The 23,650-nt window shown below is 38.2% G+C and overlaps 1 protein-coding gene across 3 annotated transcripts in view; it reads right to left on the minus strand.

Annotated features, from left to right (window-relative positions):
- Positions 1–1,472: 1,472 nt before the first annotated feature.
- The window catches only part of TULP3 (TUB like protein 3), a 34,950-nt gene continuing 12,772 nt past the window's right edge, over positions 1,473–23,650 (minus strand). For 2 of the 3 annotated variants that reach the window (XM_082751425.1, XM_082751426.1), the window contains exons 2-11: positions 21,035–21,086; positions 15,760–15,922; positions 12,774–12,950; positions 11,545–11,678; positions 9,802–9,999; positions 9,210–9,322; positions 8,681–8,795; positions 6,205–6,303; positions 3,872–4,043; positions 1,473–3,378 (exon numbers count right to left, since the gene is read on the minus strand). In XM_082751425.1, the coding sequence (XP_082607551.1) occupies positions 3,245–3,378; positions 3,872–4,043; positions 6,205–6,303; positions 8,681–8,795; positions 9,210–9,322; positions 9,802–9,999; positions 11,545–11,678; positions 12,774–12,950; positions 15,760–15,922; positions 21,035–21,086 (1,357 nt within the window). In that variant the 3' untranslated portion in view covers positions 1,473–3,244. Of the gene's footprint in view, positions 3,379–3,871; positions 4,044–6,204; positions 6,304–8,680; positions 8,796–9,209; positions 9,323–9,801; positions 10,000–11,544; positions 11,679–12,773; positions 12,951–15,759; positions 15,923–17,031; positions 17,114–21,034; positions 21,087–23,650 lie in introns of those variants that run through there. The other variant, XM_082751427.1, reaches the window with a different exon arrangement.

Consider the following 23,650-nt stretch of genomic DNA (forward strand, 5'->3'; position numbering starts at 1 on the left):
GTGGCTAATGTAAACTAGGGTTATTTAGCCTAGAGAAAAGAAGGCTCTGGGGAGAGACTTTATTGCTCACATCTACCTTAAAGGAAGTTGTACTGAGGTGAGGGTCAGTCTCTTCTTATAAGCAACAGAAATAGCCTCAAGTTGTGCAGGGGAGGTTTAGGTTGGTTACTAGGGGAAAAAAAAAATAAAAGTCTTCACTGAAAGGATTGTGAAGCATTGGAACAGGCCATCCAGGGAAGTACTTGAGTCACCACCCCTGGAGGTATTTAAAAGATGTATAGTGGTGTTTAGTGACATAGTTTAGGGGAAGACTTGGCAGTGGTAGGCTAATGGCTGGACTTGATCTTTAGAGATCTTTTCCAACCCAAATGATTCTGATTCTATTCTACAGACTCTATGACAACCGAGAGATTTAGAGGTGTTAATACCAGAAAGTAGACTTTGACACTATACTAAGTACAGTATAATGCGTTATTATGCTGACACTAACAAAACACAAAACAAACAAAGATCCTCTGCATCTGCTGCTACCAAATTCAGCAGCAAAGCTTCAGTGAAAGTAGGACTGAGCCATAAGAGTGCAAGACATTATTCACTCTTTGATGTCTGTGAGCCAAGGAGCTGTTAGTTTACTAGGCCTGCCTTTAGGATTCATATTTAACAATGTAACGTTCTTCCATCCTTGTTTAAGATCTTGGGATTTCATGAACATTACATTTACATGCAAAGGTAAGTGAGCAACAACTAATTGTGTACAAGAGCAACTGCTTAGTAGAACTTCTTGCTCAGTTTTATCTCTCAACTAGATCTAATTTCACTCAGAAGGAAATAGTAGAAAGAAAAAAAAAAAAAAGTGGTATGCAGCCAGCATGAAGAACACGCCCCACACGTTGAGAGCTGTGTCAGCTTTTTGATTACCAGATCCATTGTATCTCCCTTTACTGAGGTTCATACATCTGCCAGTGGAAATAAAAATAACCACTTCAACTTGATTTTCCCTTGAGCCCTGTATTATTTCAGCTGTTGATTCAGAAGTACATTATATTGTACTTCAACAGTAGAAAAGGTTCCTATGGAAGGTAGAAAAATGCCTAAGGAACCATCTCAAAAGCCGTAACTTGAGGCTGGGATAATGATTATAAACATGGGGCAGAGAAGTGCAAGCAGCTTGAAAAGAGAACCGAACAGGAACCATGAACTGTAACGGAAGTCTTACTGGAAGTTCCTGATGGAAAAAAAAGGCATTAGAGAGACTAAGCTTACATTCACTCCCAGCCTTCTTAGTGTGTAAGGAAAACAGCACAAAGGAATAGAACTGAGAATTACAAAGGAAAAGAGGACAGGGAGAGGAGGGATGAGATATGAAAAGACAGGAAGAAATTGAGGTAGCATCTAGTACAGGAGGAACAAAGAACACCCGTAAATGACAATAAAATCCTAGAAAAAAAAAGTTTAGAATTAAGGAGTTTTTCAATATATAAATTAGTTTATTTTCATTTAGATATAAAAGTTATAAATACAATTAATGTAAAACAGTATTTGATAAAAGAGCTCTGAAGCGGTTCATATATCTACATAAATGTGACCAAGACACGGAGGCTCTGACCCAGTGAAGATGATTTGTCATCAACAGATAGCTTGAAGAGCCACTGCTGTCCAGCTTAGCTGAAACGGTGAGTAAAGCAATGCTACTGTGGCCTTCTGAGAACAGAGAAAAATCAACTTAAATTGGAAATTATCATAGTAGCTTCAGGACACCCCAAGTTAACATAGTTTCTTTACACAGTCCTAGACAGAAAAATAATAATAATCAGATTATGAACTAAGGTTTTTTTTTTTAGTATTTCTGGATGGGTGGAGGGAATGCAGAGCCTTCAGCCAAGAACTCAGTGGAGAACAACTGGAAAACTCTGTCTTAACTCCAGCATAATGAGCAGGAAGTACATGAAGGCACAAAATAGATCCATGATTCAAGTTCTCTTCACTGACTGCTGTGCTGATGAGATCACTCTCAAGACAATGGCTCTCAAGCTAATACAGAATGGGCATCTGGGACTCGGCTTCCAGCATTTTCTAGAGCTGGTGCCCTCAGCAACAGTTCAAAATTTACAATTAAAAACAAAGTTTACACATGATTACCATCATTTTTTTTCCTGGCCATGAAACTCTGTGAAGATATTTTCTGATATTATTTTGAAAGAGCAAGTGATATTTACCACTGCAAAGACTCTGGAGAACAAAAGCAGTAAGTCTGTTTTTCAGGAGCATGAAACAGAACTTGTCTGCTGACAGTATGCAAAACTGCTAAACGCTGATTCTTGTCTTATTGGAAGGATACAGTTTTCCAGTTTCATCATGGATATGCACAATGGCCGTGAAACTGGCAAGATAATAGCTGTTCTCTACTTCAGCACACACCAGATGTGTGCACTATGAGGCTTACGTGTCAGTGTGCAGCAATTGACTCTGATGAATCAAGGCCATATGAATCAAGAAGTGTCCCATGCTGTGACCTACTGTCTCCATACTGTAGAACCCAGCATTGAAAATTAGAATAATGAAAAGGAGCTGGACTATCCGACTTAGCAGAGAATCATTCCACAGAGAAGGAGGTGTTTTTACTACAGACAATGTCTCATTCCAGCTTGTACTTGTTGAACACTATCTACAGTTGCACAGAGGCTTAACCTCAACCCTTCTCTCTTTCAGTGTTTTTACAGACAGCAAAATGCTACACAGGGCAAGGAGAGAACACATACTATAACCACCCTTCTATTTTTTTTTTCTGAATTAATCTGATCAGGAACTCAAATGAATATCGGTAGCATCATCTTCAGGGGCACTGCTTAAGATCCAAGGTATATGGACACTAAACTATTATTTTTCTAGTCCAAGCTGCAATGTGTTTCAATTAGTGGGTTAACTTCCTTAGCCTGTTTAGGCAGCAGCATGTGTTACAAGGATTCTGAAAGCAGAATCAATTCTGACAATAAAAACCATCACCAATATTCCTTGTTCTTCCACAATGAGTACAGAGACTGCTCAGTCTTGGGACAGTCTCCTAAGAAGATCTACTGTAAACCACCATAATGCTCTCCGGCCTGCTATTCGCTTTCAAATAAGCCTGCAGAAGTTTGTCCTCCAGTTCCTTTCCATCCCTGATGTGCTTTTCATTGCTCCACCTAAACTCTTGTAACAAGATGCAGGGATGGGAGTCAGTTCCACTTCTCAAGTCTGTAGTCTCTCATTCACAGGCCAATTTGCTATCAAAGCTGGAGAGTCCAATAGCAAAGGCCTGAAGAGCACAGAGAGGATAATTATAGTCCAGAGTGAACACATCTTCTGCTACACGACCGAACTGCATCACAATGTAGTCAGCTGGGGAGGAAAAAAAAGATTCAGAGACCAGCAATTTCACAGGGAAGCAAAGAAAACAAACAAATGAACAAAAGTTCAGAAGTATCTGGCAGTCCCAAATATAAGTGGTCACCGTATCCATCCTTTGTCACCAAATTGGACTTAAAATCTTTTCTCTGGGGTGACTGTGGTATTCCAGAGATTACCAAGAACCAAGGCCCACACCACTCTTTTGCTGGGTTGAAGGTGTCACATTAACTTTTCTTCCCCTGCAGGAGGCTTGCATTTGTTCCCTCTTTTGCTGGACAACAGCCTCTGCACCCATCCCAGAAAAAGTTAGGTCTTTTATAATTTTCTTGACAGCTGAGACGTCCTCAGTCATCTTGAGCTGTCTTCTTTCATCCAGTCTCCCTTCTCCAGGAAGAGTGTCCTACTCCTCCAAAACCTCTTGAAATATATTGTACTTTCCCTGTTTGAATGACACCCCACCCCCAATTCTCCACCAGACTCTTACGGTCATTGTCATGGACAATCTGGAAGTTCTTCACTGAAGCCTGAGTGACCCTTCCATGGAAGTTCAAAACGTAGGACTGAGTATCATCATTCCAGACTGGAGCCTTGTTGTGCAACTCAATGAGGTTCTCTAAATTTTTGTTTTGCCATTTTGACAGAAGACTCTCATTTTCCTGTTTAGAATAAAAAAATATATTTATCAGATTCAGAATGGCTCTGTTTTTGAGTACTGCCTCTCTCCCATGTGCACACTGTGATTCAGTGTCATTCCACGTTAAATAACACACAATGACAGCATTTAAACTCAGTCCTACTGAAAATATCCTGCAGGTATCAGGAAAATACTTTAATGGTTTCCTAATCCAACCATTCCTTTCCACTCAAGAAGCTATTGCCATATCTCCACCCAAACACGAAAAAAAAGAGTGAGAGAAAAAGTGTGTGCATGCACAGGAAAGACAGCAATTTACAGATGACCATCAAAGTGCTGTTAGAAATCTCCTTTGTTAGACTTACAAGCTTTCTCTGATCCTGTTGGATCCAACTTCCATTTCCAAAATTCTAAACTTTGAAATGAAAAAAAAACATCTACAATTAACTACATAGTGTAAACTGCATATGCCCTGGGGTATTTCAGTATAAAGTCAAAAGGCTGCAGCAGGTGGCAAGTATGCCATAAGTAGATTAAATGTCATCCTAACGGATCAAATAAGAGGTGCACAATATGACAAATACACAGACAAATAAAAGAAATATACAAAAAGGAGAAGCAAAACAGCACATTAAATTTGAGAAAGAATTAATTACAAGGAACTGGAAATAGTGCGTGGAACACATGGCATACAATTTAATTTTAAAAGTTATGTGATAAATAAAACCCGAAATTACATAATATAAGCTAAAGCTTACAAGAAAGAGAGTCCCATATTTAATGGGAGTTCAGTTAGAATGGAAGCAAACAGAAAACCACTTTTTGTGGAGGTCTGGCTAATACGACTAAGTATTTTAGTATTGTATATGGATAGAAAAATAGGTTATTCTTAAAAATTCTCTGTTTTCCTTACACTAAAATTTGTTGTTTGGTTTAAGTTGTATCTTGATTTGTACCTTTATAAAAGTAAATAAAGATAAAAATAAACTTTAAAAAATGGCACTAACAAGCTGCATTTTGATGCAATTTTTGTTCCTGTAAAGTGGGGGCAGTATTGCTTAATCAGAGGCATCACACTACAGAGAGGAAGATAAAAACAGAGTCAATAGCCCGAGGGATTTGACAACTTTTTTGAATTGCTTTGTCTTTCAGACTTGGCTGTCATTATGCTTGCCTGCTAGCAAAGGGGTATGGAAAATGTTAGAAAAATGCAAGAAGAACCATTAAACAGTTACTGAAGAATATGGGAACACTGAAACATGAAGAATCAATGACCACCTCCAGATATAATTTTCCTGCCTGCATAATTAAATATGTTTTTCAGGTTCTCATGAGTCTAAATTTCCACTCTTGAAGGTCACTCTTCTCTGTCATCAAAAATATTCTCTTGTTCTACTTATATCCACACACAACATAGCTGCAGATGCCATTTTCTAGCTTATAACACTGATCGGGTGAATTAGTTGGCATCTGTCCTTTCTGCCACTGGTTTCCTATCACACCAAGCATAACACCCACATTTAGGGATGCCAGAAGGCATCTTCATCATACTCCTCACTATATCTTCATAAACACATCTGCAAGTTGCTTGCCAGGAACAAATGCACCTGAGAAATCCTCATATGAGAAATCCTCATTAAATACTCACAACTACATCCTTCTCATCCCACTTTCTCCCTAAAGAATCCTCACTTTCCTGGGATTCCTATAAAGATGCTGTCACCATTCTGATAAAAATGTGCTTTCTCTCTTGCTACTACACCAAAACACTGCCTTATCCATTTATTATCCATCTGTTGTAATTCCCCTACTCACTTAAAATGATGGCTTATGGGAGAGGAGAGTTTGTTCTGTGTTCATGTAACTCTCAGTGTAACAGAGTCCTATCAATGAGGAGTTATAGGTGTAACAAGATACAGTAGTCACTGCAACAGTAAATAGCATTTAGGCTAACTACAAGACAAGTAAGAATACAAACAGTATTCAAAAGGCTACAAATGAGGTGAAAGTCAAGAATAAATTAATTAACACCATTAGACTACACTGTTACTATCTAAGAGACTCATTAACAGCCATGGACAACCCTGCTCTAATGACCACTATTGTCACCAACACCCACACCTCTAAGAGAAAGTTTTAACCTCTTCCTCCAATCTGAACCATGACCCAACTTCGTAACTCACATTTTGTGGCTGGATTGGAATTCGCTTATGATTCATGTTCATTCCTGGAATGATCACAGACATTTTTCTGGGACCCTTGAATCCTAATACATTGGTTTCCTGAAATACAAGTAAAAGACATTATTTTCAGGAATGGATATACTCTGTCTCACAGAAAGACAGACAGAAAAGCTGAACTTGAATCCACATTTGTGTTGGTTTTTGGAGATTTGCTAGCTGTAACTGTGCTAGCAGTCATCTAACTCCAAATGTGTTTAATCACTGAAATAGCTCTCTTCTTCCATTTAGAGAACTGTCTCAAGACATACAGAGCACTACCTAATTTGTAGTACATCTGCATTGTCTTAATGAAACATCAACATTGAAATTAGACAAGTGCAATTTCCAGGCATAAATTTCTACATCCAAGCCAAAAGCACACTAAAATCTTGCTAGTGAGCAAGAGTTAAATATAATAAGGTATACAGATCTTTGATCTGAGACAATGATATATAGATATCACCATTTAGGCTAGACTGTTCCTAAAGAATGAATGGCATTTTTCTTGTGTTTAAGAGCATACCTACTATTTGCTGTCAAATTGTACTCTTTTATAAATGATTAAGAACAGACCCAGAAGGCAAAGTAGTCAGCATCACAGAATATTAAGGAATGGAAGGGACCTTGAAAGGTCATCTAGTCCAATCCCCCTGCCAGAGCAGGAAAACCTAAATCACATCAAACAGGAATGCGTTCTGGCGGGTTTTGAAAGTCTCCAGAGAAGGAGACTCCACAACTTCCCTGGTCAGCCTGTTTCAGTGTTCTGTCACTCTCACCATAAAAAAGTTTTCTCTTATTTAAGCGGAACCTCCTATGTTCCAGCTTGCACCCATTGCCCCTTGTCCTAAAGGGGCAGTTCATCCAAGCTTCAGTCTTTAGACAAGCAGACTTTTCCAGAGTACTGCAAGAGACTGCTCCAAGTAGATTGAGTATAAAAAGCAAAGGAAAAAGGTCTTTCCTGGTATTCTCAAACCATTCATTTAGTAGTGTCAACCAAAATCCAATGCTCAATTTAAAGTGTTTTATTTAAAGTGTTTTGTAACAATGTCAATGATACCTTTAAAGCTTCCAAATGCCAATTAAAAAGCCAGAATCTTTTAGAATCACTGAGCTAACAGAAGTGATACAACTTCTAATGTGCTAGAGCATTTTCACAGACACAGAATGAAGGTCTTCAGAGCTGCAATCTCTATTATTTCATTCCAGAAAACCTATGAGCACATATGAGAACAAGAGTACTGATTTTATTCATGTATAAATTTCAATAATTTCACCTATATGAAACAGTACAAAATCTGAGAAATTGACTTTATATCTTCTGCTGTACTCATTTTAACACCCTGCTCTGTTGAGTTAAATAGGGAAACAGTTTGGAGAGAAACTTTTTACAAGGGCAGGTGACAATGACAAGGGGAAACAGTTTTGAACTAAAAGAGGAGAGATTTAGGTTAGATGTTAGAAGTGAATTCTTTACTCAGAAGCTGGTAAAGCACTGGAACATGTTGTCCAGAGAAGGTGTTTGCCCCATCTCTGGAGGTGTTCAAGGTCAGGTTGGATGGGACCCTGGGCAATCTGATCTAGTGGGTGGCATCCCTGCCTATGGTCCCTTTAAGGTCCAGTCCAACCCAAGATGTTCTATGAAATGAATAATACAAAGATCCACTGATGTTTCTGTAAGCAGGCTAGTACTGGAATTATCAAGTCATTTTTTTCCCCCTATGTGGCATTAAGATTAACAGGAAGAAAAAAAATCAAATTCCAGTAGGCTTATGCACTGTTAAATTTCTACTATTCTACCTGTGATAAAAGAATTTCTCCACTTGACTGGCTTTTATTTTGTAAAGTATCTTAAATTTTCCTCAAACCTCAGGACTGGATTATGAAACAAAGTGTTTTGAAAAATTTCACAGAATTCTACATTGATGTAGCTACAAGTACATTGTTTCTATGCCTTCTAGGAGGAGAGACACTGACAGTGAATAGCTTCCCCTGGAAATGTGCACTTACTAACAACATGCTACTACTGAAATAATACCAGCTCACTTCTATTTACCAAAATGCTTTTAGTTCTGCTAAAAATAGCTCTACTTCACGAGACATTTCCAGTTCCTTTGTAGTGTCTACCAGCTGGGCAGTTCATAATATGGCTGGCTCTGAATCAAGGATATGCTGACTGGGAACATGCCTAATGTTGGGTCAGGTGACAAGTTCATCAGAACATTAGCTTGGATCTCTCTCCTCTGACTTCTTTCCCATTAAACTTGTAAAAACCTATATTTGAGGCCCCTACCCTTTATCATATCTGGCTGAAATTGGTTAGTTAGTTCAAAAGTTAAATGAGGGAAGATGTAGGCAGCATGATTTTTTGAGTCCCATTTCCTTAGTAATCAAGCTACAAAAAAGAAGAAGGGCATAAAAGGGAAGAGGCACTACTTACATAATAGATAGCTGCAAGCTCCTGTCGAGTACGGGCCTTTTCCAATACGCCTTGTGCCTTGATGGGGCTAATTCCATGGTCATAGACCGTAAATTTAGTTCCCATGAGGTTTGACCTAATGTTAGGTTATGGACAGACAGAAAAAGAAAGAGGCATGAGTGGATTTTTTTTTTTTTTATCATCTGAACGCATGTGTGCAGCACAGAGAAAATACATGCCTCTGGTCATCGTCTTTGTCCACAGTCAACTCAGTAAGGAATTTCAGTTCCATTGTAAACCAAGCATGTAACCTGTACTGGAAAAGCCCTGAGCCAGAATTTCTCCAAATTCTAAATTATCATTGTGAATGGTAACTCTAAAGGAGCCTTGCCAACCCAGGTGAGTACACATCACATTAAGCAGGAACAGGTGAATACATTCTCTGAATTGATATCAAATTGATGTTTTTAATTCCAAATAAACATGTAAATTCTACCTCTCCTATTGCAGAAGATGTACGTTTGTCCATAGTTTTTTCTGTGGTTCTCACCTGAGTTTTCCAATGAAACTTTCCCCTTCCCGGGATAAATCAGTTGGGTCAACTGATATGAGGTAATTGGACGTTTTGCTCTTTTTTCGTTTTCTCCCTGCAAGAAGGAATGTCTAGAAATACAAAATTTTGATCAAGACTGGTGTTTTGAAAGAATGCAGAAACACTGCTATCCAAACTGTTACGCCTCCGTTTTTTGTTCTATACTGTTATTACTGTCTCCATAATTATCTGTTTCACAAGTACACAGCCTGAAATCCTGTTCTTCCAATCATCTCACTCAACAGTCTGGATATAATGCAACTGCCTTTTCTAGTTTTTCCTCTGTTTCTTCTCAACAGCCCAATCTCTTTGCTTTTCTTTATCCCTGACATTTTTATACTTTATTTCATCTTTCATTGTATTATGGCTTCTAAACTTGCCAACATCCTCCTTAGTGTCTTGGCCAAATATAAACTGTCCTCATCTACATGCTGTCTCTCCTTGGTTTCTGGTGTCTTACTGATTTATGCACTGCTCTCTGTTACACCAAAAATATTATGTGGTAGGAGTACAATAGCCAAGCCAAGATACTGTGTGCTGCTTCCGATACCTTTCTGTTGTCATCCCTTTCCAGATGCATGTAATAAGTAGGGAAGAGGCCTCGGTCCATTCCCTTCTTATCTCTAGTGATTCGACATTTGATTGTAATACCACGGGGTGCAGGGCGTAATGCAAAATCCTCCAAGTTCTCTACTTCTCCCAGATGTGCAACTGCCTGAGGGGATGGACTACAGGAAGCACCTGTTTCCTGTGGAAAGAACCATCATATTAGCAAACCAGTATCAGATCAGAGGCTCTGGTATTCCCCAGGAAAAGAAAGGCCTGTTGAAACAGAAGATCTCATGCCTCTAGAATATATTTGGGAAAGGAAAGCTGAATGAAAAAACACTTGTGTTTCTCTGAAGAAAGTGACTAAAGACTATTTACGCTGAGTAGTCTAACCCTCCAAGGGGAGGAGAGAAAAAGTAGTCATGAACTAGAGAAAAAGTGGATTACTAGGAATAGGGAAATAGGTTGATATACCATAAACATTCTAATCAAATAGCCTCTCTGCTTTTAGACCTTCAAACACTCTGTGGGAAATAAAGCAGCATGATGAACTGGACTGATGGATGCTGCAATAAGACAAAGTACTTTCTGCAACTGAATTGAGCACTAAGCTTATGTTGGTTCGGAAAACCAGCAAAAACAGAGCAAGATGACAGTGGAACCTTCCCAACTAAATGCTGGAGGAGCCTTGGAGCAATGCATATAGTCAGGATACAAGCTATGGTCACCAAAGGAACCAGAATTCTAGTGGAAATCTGGTATCACTTATTAAAGTCATTTTTCTTAGAGGTAGCTGAATCCTGTAGCTTATAGAACCCAGGGCATTCTTTGTCTGACTGGGCCTAGGAGATGAGGTTGATGGTTTACTCCTTTCACCAGGTCCAGACAGCAGAAAGTCTGTGTGAGTACACACATACAGGCACACACTTGAAATTCGCTAGTGGTTCTCACCCACCCCTTGTGGCACCCCCACAAGTCATCTCCAGCAATTGGCACCCATACCCCAGTCACTCAAGTTACCAGAAACCAGACCTCTTGTATTACTCACTGGCAGTGCAGCACATTATACACCCAGTCACCTCACAAGCATACTCACGTTGGTCTCTTGAATAGTAGTGCAGACTTAAGTACAGACCTGTGCGGTGCCAGGAGTTGGACTTGATGATCCTTATGGGTCCCTTCCAACTCAGGATATTCTATGATTCTATGACTCTACATCCAGGATTGCTGCAGACTTTTATCCCCTCCCTTTACTTCCTGTTTTCCCATGCATGTTGCTCCTTGATCCACCTTGCTTCCCCCCCCTTGTGTCCCTTCCTCTAATCACCCTATAAATTTTGTATAATCCCAGAATTTTTTGTGTTCCATTGCAAAATTCTATTCACCGTTGCATCCCACATTAAAATTTATAATCCTTCAAGCAGACTAGTGGATTTTGAGCTGGAGACAATCTTTCTCCTTTGAGCATCATAGGGGTAGCTGATTCAGTGTGTTCTGTTCTTCACTGATTAGGTTACTTGGGTTGGGTTCCTCCGCCCATCATTGTTCCTTTGATCATTACTAGGTCTTTGTGTTTAACTCAGGGAGCCTTCTGTTAGATAATCTGATAATCTTGTCCTTCCCCTGACTTCAGGGATTAATGACAGCTCCAAATACTGTATTTTCACCCAGTACTAAAATGGTTAGTAAGTCAAAATCAAGCACGTACCCAGCCCTTATCAGAAACTGATTTCAAAACACCTACTGCAAAGGATTTCTCACTGGTTGCAGAACTAGGCCTCTCAGATTCAGGATGTGGTGAATGAGATGCTGGTCTCTTACTAGCTTCTTCCTCTTCTTCCGTGTCCTCCTCATCAAAATTCAAACTGCCTGAAATTCCTGTCAGAACATAGGATCAAGCAAGTAACCTTTGAAAGAAGGTGTCATAAGATCAGGATATCACTAATTCACATAAGACCCTTACATAACTATCCTGTTCTGTCTCTTCAATTAATTTCTGTTTTTCCAATGCTGATTTTCTTCATGCTATAATGTTTCCTGAGCTTTGAAATTCAAACCAGTGGTGACATTTTACAGCTGACAGTGCGCAGCTGATTAAGCTTTTATTAATGCATATTTTACATGATATAGCACGTTTAGCATATGCTACCATTGAATTAAATTTTGCCTATTTTTATGCAGAAAAGCTCTCTGTGCTTTAAGAACAAAAAAGACAATCCAGCTCAATAGGGTGAAACCTACCCTGCAGCTTGGACTCTACAGAGTTTACATCCTTTACTATTTCTCCTTAGTATTACAGACACTGAAATGGAGTATGGTACTTCTTCAACTAGATGCTTTCCTGTTCTTACATCAGTAGCAGAAACTCAGGTTTGTTAAATACTACTAATGATTTGATTTTCAGAATGGAAATAGAATTGTCCCAGTATTTATTTATTTAATCTTAAACCAAGCACAGTTATGTAGGGATGACTGGGTATATAACAAAAGTAACTCTGAATAAAGACTACATCAGAACACATCGCTATTTGGTGTTTCCTTTTACTTGGTGTTATATCATTGTTATATATCATTGTTAGTCTCCTCAACAGTTAAATTACAACATTACTGTTTTTAGAAGGTTCTGCTGTTGTAAAAATACTCAAGCATTTTGTATATCGTATCCAGATATATCTGGACTAAAAACACCCCAAACTTTAGCAAGATGTGAAGTATAATGTTTTGTCACCAAAAGAAATCTTAGATTTTTTTTTTAGAAAGGCCAGAAAATTATAAAGCATATTGTCATATTCAAATTAACAACAGAAAAAGAAACTGCAGATCTGCATTTCTACATGCTGTAGAATCTACTAGCTCTGCTTGTAAGAGGAAGATCCTACAGACATTTGTTTAATGATTTCTTAAATGCTACTGAAAAAAAAATTACAAGTAGAAGAGTCCTGAAAAAGACCTCTGCCCATTATCAACTCTTACCTCGTTTCTCTAAGATTTCTTGCAGATCTGGCTTGACGGATGTTTCTGTCAGAGACTGTCCATCCTTTTCCTCATCTGCATTGTCTTCTGTTATGGAAGATCCAACAGAGAGAGTTTGGAGCTTGGTTCCTACATCTTGCACTTCTGATTTCAGGAAAGCAGCTGGTCCATCAATGCCTTCAGGCCAAAATGAAAGAGAATGCAAAAGCCTCATTTTTACAGGTAAATACATTTCCCAGGATGGATGGTTTCTATTTCACCTCCCCTAGCTCAAGCATCCCTTTAAAGTACTGAAGTATTCTTATTTACTTCAACTTTTGTCAGACCTGGGAGGAGCCAGGCCTGACTGTGGTACAGATCCCCTGTCACTTTAAACATGTCAGGCATGAGCTTCTCCATTTGTAAGTCATTGCATATACTTTTTTTCAAGGACTCAAGCAATTAAGATGAGCAGTATTTGTCATGCACATTGGTACCTTTCAATTTATTTATGGATAACTACTCTTTCCAACTCCTTGTTTGTAAGAAGTTGTATTGAGTGAGTGCTCTACAGTGAGCATCACAGATCAATCTGATAAAAAGCATCCACAGCTACAAGCTTAACAAACTGACCTTCCTCTTCTCCAGACTAAATAACACCAGTTCCCTTGGCCATTCCTCATAGAACTTGTGTTCCAGGCCCTTCACCAGCTTCATAGCCCTTCTCTGGACACGCTCCAGGGCCTCGATGTCCTTCTTGTAGTGAGGAGCCCAAAACTGAACAAAGTACTTCAGGTGTGACCTCACCAGAGCAGAGTACAGGGGGACGATCACCTCCCTGCTCCTGCTGGCTACACTATTCTGATGAAGTCAGGATGCCGTTGGACTTCTTGGCCACCTGGGCACACTGCTGGCTCATGTTTAGCTGAGCATCAACCAGCACCCCCAGGTCCTTTTCCTCTGCACAGCTTTCCAGCCCTCTGCCCCAACCCTGTAGCATTGCATAGAGTTGTTGTGACCGAAGTTCAGGACCTGGCACTTAGCCATGCTGAACTTCATCCTGTTAGCCTATGGCCATCTATCCAACCTGTCCAGGTCCCTCTGCAGGGCTTTCCTATCCTCTGGCAGATCGACACTTCCCCCAACTTGGTGTCATCTGCAAACTCACTGAGGGTGCACTCAATTCTCTCATCCAAATCATCAATGAAGATATTAAAGAGAATGGACCCCAACAATGACCCCTGGAGAACACCACTGGTGACCGGTCGCCATCTGGATTTCACCCCATTCACCACCACTCTCTTGGCCCGGCCATCCAGCCAGTTTTTAACCCAGCGAAGAGTGTACCTGTCCAAGACCCCAATTTAATATCCACATTAGCAAGTCTCCAGTGATCAGGGACCTCTCTGCTGATAGGCTATTGATAGATGATGGAAAGCAGCTTGGCCATCACATCTGCCAGCTCCCTCAGCATCCTCAGGTAGAACCCATCTGGCCCCATGGACTTGTGACAGTCCAGGCAGAGCAGCAGGTCTCTAACTGTTTCCACCTGAACTGTGGGGGGTTTGTTCTGCTTCCTGTCCCAGACTTCCAGGTTGGGAGGCTGAGGAACCCAAGGATAACTGGTCTGACTATTAATAAACAGATGTAAAGAAGGCACTGAGAATCTTTGTGCTTTCCTTATCCTCAGTAGTCCTGTTCCCCACCGTGCCCAGTAAAAGATGGAGATTCTCCTTGGTCCTCCTCTTATTGTTAATATATTTGTAAGAACATTTTTTGTTATCTTACCATAGTGGTCAGGTTGAGCTCATGTTGGGCTTTAGCCTTTCTGATTTTTTCCCCTGCATGTGCTGACAACCTCCTTGTACTCTCCCTGAGTTGCCTGTTCCTTCTTCCACTGGACATAAACTCTCTTTTTCTCCTGGATGTTCAACAGAAGTTCCCTTTTCAGCCACACCATTCTTCTTCCCCACTGGCTCATCTTATGGCACACAGGGACAGCCTGTCTCCTGTGCCTTTAAGACTTCCTTTTTGAGGAGTATCCAGCCTTCCTGGACCCCTCTCCCCGTTGGGTCTGACTCCCAAGAGTCATTTGTTTGCGCTGAAGAAACTTCAGAACTAGGTACGCTAGTGAGGGATTAGTAAATTTCATTTTTTCTTGTAGTTTCAGTACTACTGAAGTTTCCTAACTTTGAATGTCTATCAGTCTTTCACTTCCTCTCTTCCTCTCTCCCCATTTAAAGCTGTCCTTCTTCAGATTTCCCCAACCTGATTTTAAACATGTAAATGCTACATCACCACTCTCCTCCTCATCCCATGATTGTGAAAGACCTTGAAACCAAGGAAAACATTTAAAAGACAGGATCTCACGGGATATCATATGTGATCTTCAAATTAGGTAACATTGGTTTAAATTCTACTCTGCAAATTAATTCCCTATTAATCTAACAGTGGTATTATAACATCCTGCATTAGTATGCATCTCAAAACCTATTTGCTGTTACTTTCCTGATAGCCTGACAGGATCTTGGCTCTCATAAACTACTTCCTGACATTTCTACTGCAATGTAGGGCTTCCACATCCAGTCATATCCAATCTTGAGATGGAGCATACATTGATTCTCTGAAAGACAGTAAAGGCAGCCACCACTGGACTATTCTCTTTTCTTTATCCTACTGCTTCAGAAAACTCTCTTACTCTGTATTTGTAGCTCCCTGCCAATATAGAAGTTCCTAGCCCATCTACACTTCTTTTTAGCTAAACACAAGTGAGAGCGTACTGAAAGGCAGCTGTCACAAAATTCAAGGTAAGTTTTTTACTTGTTTATACAGTTCAATATTTCTCTACTATATTAATAATACAGTTGTACTTGTGTACATAAAAAAGGCGTGACCAATCTTATTTATTGCTTGACCACTGTCACACCAAAGTAGGTCACCACATGTGACATAAAATGTATGTGCTGGCATTTTGAGGAACATCATTGCAATTTGGTTGATTACTTACCATGTAACATAACATCACTGTGGAACGGGGTAGGAGTTTCTACTAAAGGAGTCTGTTCCTCGCATCCTTTGGGCTTTGGCCTGCGTGGCTTTGCCTCAGGATTTGGCTGTACCATCAAGGGATCAAGACGTTTCTTCCTCTGCTTCTTCTCTAGAAGAGCTCTCTGAAATAAAGAAAAACATGAAATCAGAATGAGTAACCACATCCAGAGAGAAAGTGCCTCAGCCACTGGTAATGACATGCTAGTGGATCTACAATCAACCTAAAATGCACTTGCAAACTTTTACAAAAATCCTAGATAAACGCACCACAGTGTCTTGGAGCGAGATACTCCAAAGCCTTTGGTTCTCCATCAGTGACTGATGGGTGATGAGGACACCTGCTTATTTTCTGATCTATCCTGAGACCATCAATAGATAATTATAATTCCTTTTCACAGATAATTTTAACTCCATTAATTCCATTCCTCCTAACTCCTGCAGTAAAAACTGCAGCAACCCTTTAAATCAGACAAATGCAGTAGTCACTTAGACACTTCATATAGTAATGTTGCAACATACAGCATATTCTGTCAATTTTATTACTCCATGCTTAAGCTAACAGAACAGACCAAACAGCACACAAGGACTCTCCATTTGCTGCACTATAGTTACAATTGGACTAGATGTTCTGTCTTTTAGGACAACTTCCCTCGTATACAGGAAATATATAGTTTATCCTCACTGGTTTGTACAATTAAACTAACATTGACAACCAAGATTATCAGCAAGATTAACACCAAGATTATCAGAGTAAAAATAAGAGCCCATGACCTATTAATTACATGGTAATTAAGCCTTCCATTATATTAGCATACAATTTCTAAACATCCTTAACAAGGGCTTATTCTGCCACTGCAGTTATAAATGCTGTCACAATGCAGTAAAAGCAGGTCAGTACTTGCAAAGGAAATGGCTTTTGTGAAAAGGCTATCATCTAACAGGGAGAACTCAGACAGCTCCCAGAAACAGATGTTTCGAGATAAAACAGAGGAGGAAATAAACAAACAAACAAAAAAACACCCAGTCATTAAAATAAGACTGATTTAGTAATAGGAAAAGATCTACCTTGTAAAATATTTCTGTGTAATTCAGGATTGAAAGGAAATAACTTTATATCCATAAGTGGATGTTAAAAATAAAACTTTTTTCTAAAAATAAGTTCTTCACCAAGTGCTTCTCATTTAAGGATCCAAGTATCCAACAGATAAATAGTAACAACAACTCAACTCACTTGAGACTAATGTTTTTGGAATCTTTTCCTGCTACACTTTTTCTCTCTCTTGTTGGAACTTTTCTCTCCTGTTAGGCTTTTTATCTCAAGTGAGGACAGTTTCTGAGGCAACCTCTCCCTGAAAGGTTCCAACACAACTTGGTCCTTTATTCTTTCTTTCTGCTTTTCAAGTTATTTTCTCCAAAATATGTACTTTTTTAAATTCGTGATTTCACTTTGAAGACTAGATAGTAATACAGGTATCACTCATTACTGCAAAAGTATTTGCACAGATTGTCCTGCACAGCAAAAAATACATAGAATTACAAAGAGATTATCGGACTGGTCTAGAGAAAAGGAAGAAAAACAAGCAGTAAAGTAGAATTCTTAGAAAATGCTCAGTCATCACAGGTCAGAATATTTTCTCTACAAGCATAGTCAAATTGTCCAGAAGAATTCAAATATTTTTTAAATTATTATTTTAAATTAATGCTAAGTGAAAATTAAAAATACATCTGTAATATTTTCCAAATCTGTAATAGTTGACATAAAAGGAGTCAGGAAAAACTGGAATAAAAAAAATAAAATAAAAATTTGAAAAAACTGTTGCCGAGGCTTTTCTACATGGCAAATACACAATTAGAAAAAACAAACAAACAAACAAACAAAAAACACATTCTAAAGGCAGTAAGAAAGTACATAGCTTGAAACTATTATTGGGATCAGTATGGGATATAATAATTTTTAGAGTTACTAAACTGATTATTCTATTAGATCATTTAAAAAATAATAATAATTTATAATAATAATTTACTACTTACCTGTCTATAAATTTATTTTCTTATTATAGTAAATTCTGCTTCATTAATGACTTTCTGGGGACTCACCAATCTAACAGGGTAATAGGCTCATACTGAAACATATACTTTATTGCTGGTATATGTGACCAACCTTCTTTTCACAAGAACTTCAAGATAACCAAAGTGATGAAACTTGATAGTAATTTCATTTGTTTTTAAAAGGTTTCTTTCTACTGCTTTGCTTATTGAGATGAAAATCTACAAGCTCATTGAAGAGATGGTTAGTAACAGTTCCTTCTCCATGCACAAGGTGGCAAAGCAGCATTACCTTCAGCACTGTGTGCTCTTAGACTTGTTCCACTAAGATGAAATCTAAAAAAACAAGCTGTATTTTGTTTCCTTTTGTCTACTAAGTGGCCTTTTCCTCCAACTCTGAGTCACAGTAAAAACGCATATAGCATTACAACAACAAAAAAAAATAAAATCAGATAGTTCATGAACAGAACACAGGAACATTTAACCCATTAAATAAATAACAGACGCCAAGTATTGTGATTCATTCAGGATTTTGCGAACTCCACATATTAAGTATTTTCAGAAGCATTTTCTTTGCACCATAGAAAAGCACAACATCAGGACAGAGGATGACTGAACCATCACAAACCATCAACTCTGGTTCTAATGAGTTTCCAACGTGCTGCCTAAGAAGTCAGATGCATTAGATGAATATATCATATCAGACTAATAAGAGAAGCAGTTTGGTACTCTTCCTATCAGTACGATGAACAGAAAGATTGTACGCAAGAAGGCTTCAATCACTTCACTCTTGAAGATGCAATATCATACTATTTATTATTTGGCATGGTCCCACCTTAGCAGGCCACATGGGATGGATCCTAGCACTGCGACATCCTCTCCTCTCTTCCAGCTCCTCCTCAGTTCATACTGAGACACCAGGGACAATGCTAGTGATGATGGCATTAATTAAAAACTTGGTGTCAATAATACCAAACTAAGCACATTCAGAAATATGCCTTCAGCTTCACCCTATGCATCCACGGAGAGGTGGCAGCACCACAGTTTTGAGCTTCAGGTGCCTGAAAAGAAACATGTTCTATTGCTGGGGAAGTAAACGCTGTCTGAGAAGTCACCCACTCTCTCCTCATGGAAAAGGCAGTAGTCTAGACAAAAGCATCCTGTTAGACAGACCTGGCCCACAGATGGATCTTGATGTCAAGCATTGTTATAAATAACACTTCATTGCAATTACAGGGTTTCCAAATCCCTCTTAAAGATGCATGAGAAACACAAATCTTTGCTGTGACAAATGCTTATTCCAGAGTCTTTGTGTGGTCAAAGATGATAAACATGATTCTACTGTATTTTGCAAAAACAACCTGTAATTTTTATCTCAGTTCCTACAAACATTTGAAATTGATCAAGTGTGCTATCAGCTACAACCAGCAATGACCATCGTCTCTGATACTGATTTGCCATTGACCTCTATTTCTTCAGAAAGCATGGTACTTACTACTCATGTAAAAGATAGAAGTAGACTTTCAAAGTTAACATTGAAACCTAAAAATACAATCCTAAATGAGAGACTGTTAGCATTTCTCAGCAAATCTCAATTGCAAGCTGCAGTGGAGCTCAGGTGTTAAAATACATTTTACTAAAACTTTCTAGCTATCATTTTTTGAAGATTGCAATCAATAAAATCAAAAAAGCCTGAAATAAAATTGCAGAAGTGTATGAATTCTATAAAATCACTTCTTCATTGTTTAACTGACAGCTGCTCCAAGGAAATCCCGCCCATCCCAGCAGCTTTGTTTTGGTGGAACAGTGCTGTATCTCCACGGCAATGTCTGAAACTGGCATACATTGACCACAGTATTGAACACGAAGAGCCAATAGCCACTGCCAGCTCATGACCCAAGACAACAATTCTGAAATGGACATCAAGGTTCATCACCAAGCAGTAAGACCATCTTTAGTCTGGGAACTTCTTACTGAATGGCACTGGGCATTATGTGTCTTTTTTTTTTTTTTTTTCTCCCAGTAAGTATTACTGAAAAGCTTACAGGTAAAAGGGTCATTGTAGCTTCTACAGTTACGACCAAAGATCATTTTTACTCCCTAATCTGTGGTGTTTTAGGTAACAGCCTACATATGTACTGAGATAAAGTTGGTAATAAATCTAACGTCTGAAATCAAAGCTAAATAGATTAGAACTAACAAACAAGTTTTGGTAAAGTGGGCTACTAATCAATACATCAGTTCCCCAAAGAGTGTTATGTCTGGATTTAAAGATCCTCAGCTAAGAGACAGCATTTCTAAAAAACATACTTTAAAGTTCTACCTAGATTAATTTAATGTAATATGGTGATTTCTGTTTCATGTGGAATAGGCAGCTAGATAAGTATAATAATTACAAAACTTCTAACCTATAGAGAAGCATTTGAAATTTCAGAGGATGCACACTTTATTGCTTTCATGAGTAGCTAATCAAGGCATCCAGCAAATAACACTCACATGCTTTAAAAATTAAGACATAAATCCTAATATCTGATAAATGCTTGGCTGCATTTGATTTTATTTAGTTACTTATTTTTAGGAAATGAAAAAAGAAATAGAGATATGCTGGAAATCTCTTTCAACAACAGTATTAAGCAGATCATTCTATAGCTTAGGGAACACATCTCTTTCACTTTGAGGTCATTCCCTACAGTCTTCCAACCTTTTTATTCATTCCTCCCTTTTGGTGACTCAATCCCAATGAAATGAGAAGGACATGTGGAAAAGTAAATGTATCAAAGAAATCAAACCTACAAGCCATAGCAATGTTGACTAACAAAAACCAGGCGAATCTTTAAAGAAAAATGTTAGAAATCAGTTCTGTTTATATTCTTCAGACTAAACATTTTTAATCACTTCACTCCCAGTTCTCAAGTCTCTGTGACACTGTGAATTCACATAAAACCTTGCATATAGCAACTCAAGTTAAAGAATGTGGACAGGGTTCACTGTTGCTGTACACCTTATGTAGTTCTGAGCAAAAAATTACACAGTAAATGACAACAGGCTGGGAAATCAAGAGGAAAAATGAGGGAGAGGAAGGAAGAGAAAAAGGAAACAAGCACTTTAACCTCCTCCCTTCCTACAACGAGATAGCTAATGTTGGTTTTCCTGTACTTATTTTTGCCAGCTTGTGCACAATCATTTACCTGATTCTCTAGTTTCAGTTGTCGTAGTTTCATGCCTTCATCCTCAAAAATGCTGCGAAAGTGAAAGAAACAAACAATTGTTACTAGAAAACAGTTTGCATTATAAGAACATGACATTCATAGACCGCAACATAACTGTCAAGATTTTTTTTTTTTTTAAAAAAGAAAAGCATAATTTCTATCCCACAGAAAAGCCAAGCCACCAGGCATTATAAAAGAAACATACTTCATGTTCTGTCACAAACAAGACCAGCCTGTGATTTAGTCACTTTAGTAAACTGTTCTGAAAACATTTTGTAAGCCAAAAGAAACTTCATTACTCATAGACAGATAACGAGCCACTGCTGAGGTGGGCTTTGAGACAAGACAATTCAGTATAGTTCTTTATCCTTCATAAAATACCCAATTCCAAACTAAATCAAAAAGTTGAGGCTTTGTCTTGGGTCAACCCTGAATTATTTACTTCTCCTACCAGACTTCCTAGAACTACTGTTAACACCTGTAAATGTATGCAACACCTGAAATTAATTCCCACAGACAAAAGAAAAAGTAATTTCCCTACTTATTTTATAACCAATTTTCATAAGAACTTTGGGTTTTGTTTCTAAGTTGTGTTTCATATAGAAACTTTTCCTTTTGTAGGATAATGAATTATTACATAAACTGCAATTTAGAGCAGTTAACCCTACAAAGAAAAAAAGTTAATTGACAAGCACATATTCTGCCTACCACAGTTGTGTGCTTTCCTCCTACACAGCTTTGACGAAGACGTCTCTTGAAGTGAGACAACTTTAATACTGCAGTAAAAAGTCACTTACTACAAGAAACAGATAGGCGTTATGTATTTATTATGGTATGCAGAAAAGCAGGACTAGCCAACATTAAAATTTAAACAGGAAATTTTGTCTGGTCTAGGTACACAGAAATGACCAGTGATGTGAAGTCACAAGCTGGCAGACAGTGTTGAATGTAACTTCAAAAAGGAAAAATCAGAGAAAGAAATGGCATGTGTGTGTTTGCAAAAGTATGCAAAAAATGCATGTGTGTTTGTAAAAGTAGGAAAAAAAAAAAAAAAAGCGTGCAAACATGAAGTATGGATGTACATAGTGCTAACAAGTAGAAAAGCCTCAGTCTAATTAACCCATAGAGAATCCACACTTGACTCAACTTCCAGGCAAGTGAGGAAGTTAAGTCAAATGAGGCCGAAGTCCTTACAGACAGACAACCCTGACCAACATTGGTCCTGTTCTGGAAGGCAGAAACATGCAGAGAAAGAAGTTTTGTATGAGCACACCATAAACAACAGCTTATGTACCCTAAAGCTGATGCTTACTGCCCAACTAAAGGTATTTTAGAAGAAGTTACCAATCCCATTGTTTTTTACTTTGCAGTTTTCCTGATTTCTAGATTTTTTTTTTTCCTTGATGTATTTTACATACCATCACATAATGGCTCTAGGACCCTGGAAACACCTTGATTATAAAAACTGACCTTACTCCTTATTCAAGCCAGTAATAGCTAGCACCTTGGATTCAAAGGCAATGTGGAGGGGCTGGAAAAATTGATGTCTTTCTTGAAGAGTGATGGAGAGCTACTGAGTGTCCCCACAGCAACATTTACAGTAATACACTCATCTCCATCTCAAAACAGCCACAATTTGAAAAGAAACAGAGACATATCTATTGAATGCAGAGAGATATATTAGTTGCCACATGAAACTACAACAAAAAATATGAAATGTTTTTTATTTAAAGCATAGGTGATGGAAAAGGCCACTTTTGGCATAACCAGAAAAGGTACTTGAAGGAAAAAAAAAAAAAAGAAAAAGAAAAAGCAGTGAAAATTAAAAATCTTTCTTTTTATATGCCAAATGTCTTAAAATATGGATGACATAAGTTAAATTCTGTAAAGAGTTTGTCATAAAGCAATCAATATAGCTCTCATCAATTTTTACTAATATGTGGACATATTCTTATATAAAATTAGAAACAAATACGAAGTTGTACTGCGTTGATACAAATGACTGTCTGTATTTTTATTGCTTTTCCTAACAGAAAATAAGCCCATAGCAATTTGAGTCTCTTCTTCAGAAAAACAAGCAGCACTACTTATAAAAACAAGGTTCTAAGTTTTCATTTTTACCTGTATGACAATAAAACACTGGAATACTAGGTCATGCACATGAGACTTGTGGATATCCTCAATTAATATTATTTACTTTGTATTTTTAATTTATTTTCTACCCACATTGGAATAAAGTTATGTAACTTCAAAGACAGGTCTGAAGACTATTGGAAGAGGAAGGACCATGATGCAGACTACGTAACCCCTCACCTTTGGCCACTTAGTTGAGACTTTAAAGGGGTTTAAATACATAAAGGTTTTAACAGGTCACAAAACTTTAGAAAACAAAAGACAAGAGAGTGTTCTTTTTTACTCTTTACTATTAAACACAGACTTAAATCACCTTATAGCAGGCAACAAAACGAGCAGCCTTCAATCTTCTCCATTAAAAAATGTAAGGATTTACATAAGGATCAAAATAAAATAAAATAAAATAAAATAAAATAAAATAATAAAAACAAAACAAAACAAAAACAAGAGCACTGGGATACT

Source organism: Aythya marila (assembly GCF_965140915.1).
Source record: "Aythya marila genome assembly, chromosome: 1".
Taxonomy (NCBI): Eukaryota; Metazoa; Chordata; class Aves; order Anseriformes; family Anatidae; genus Aythya; species Aythya marila.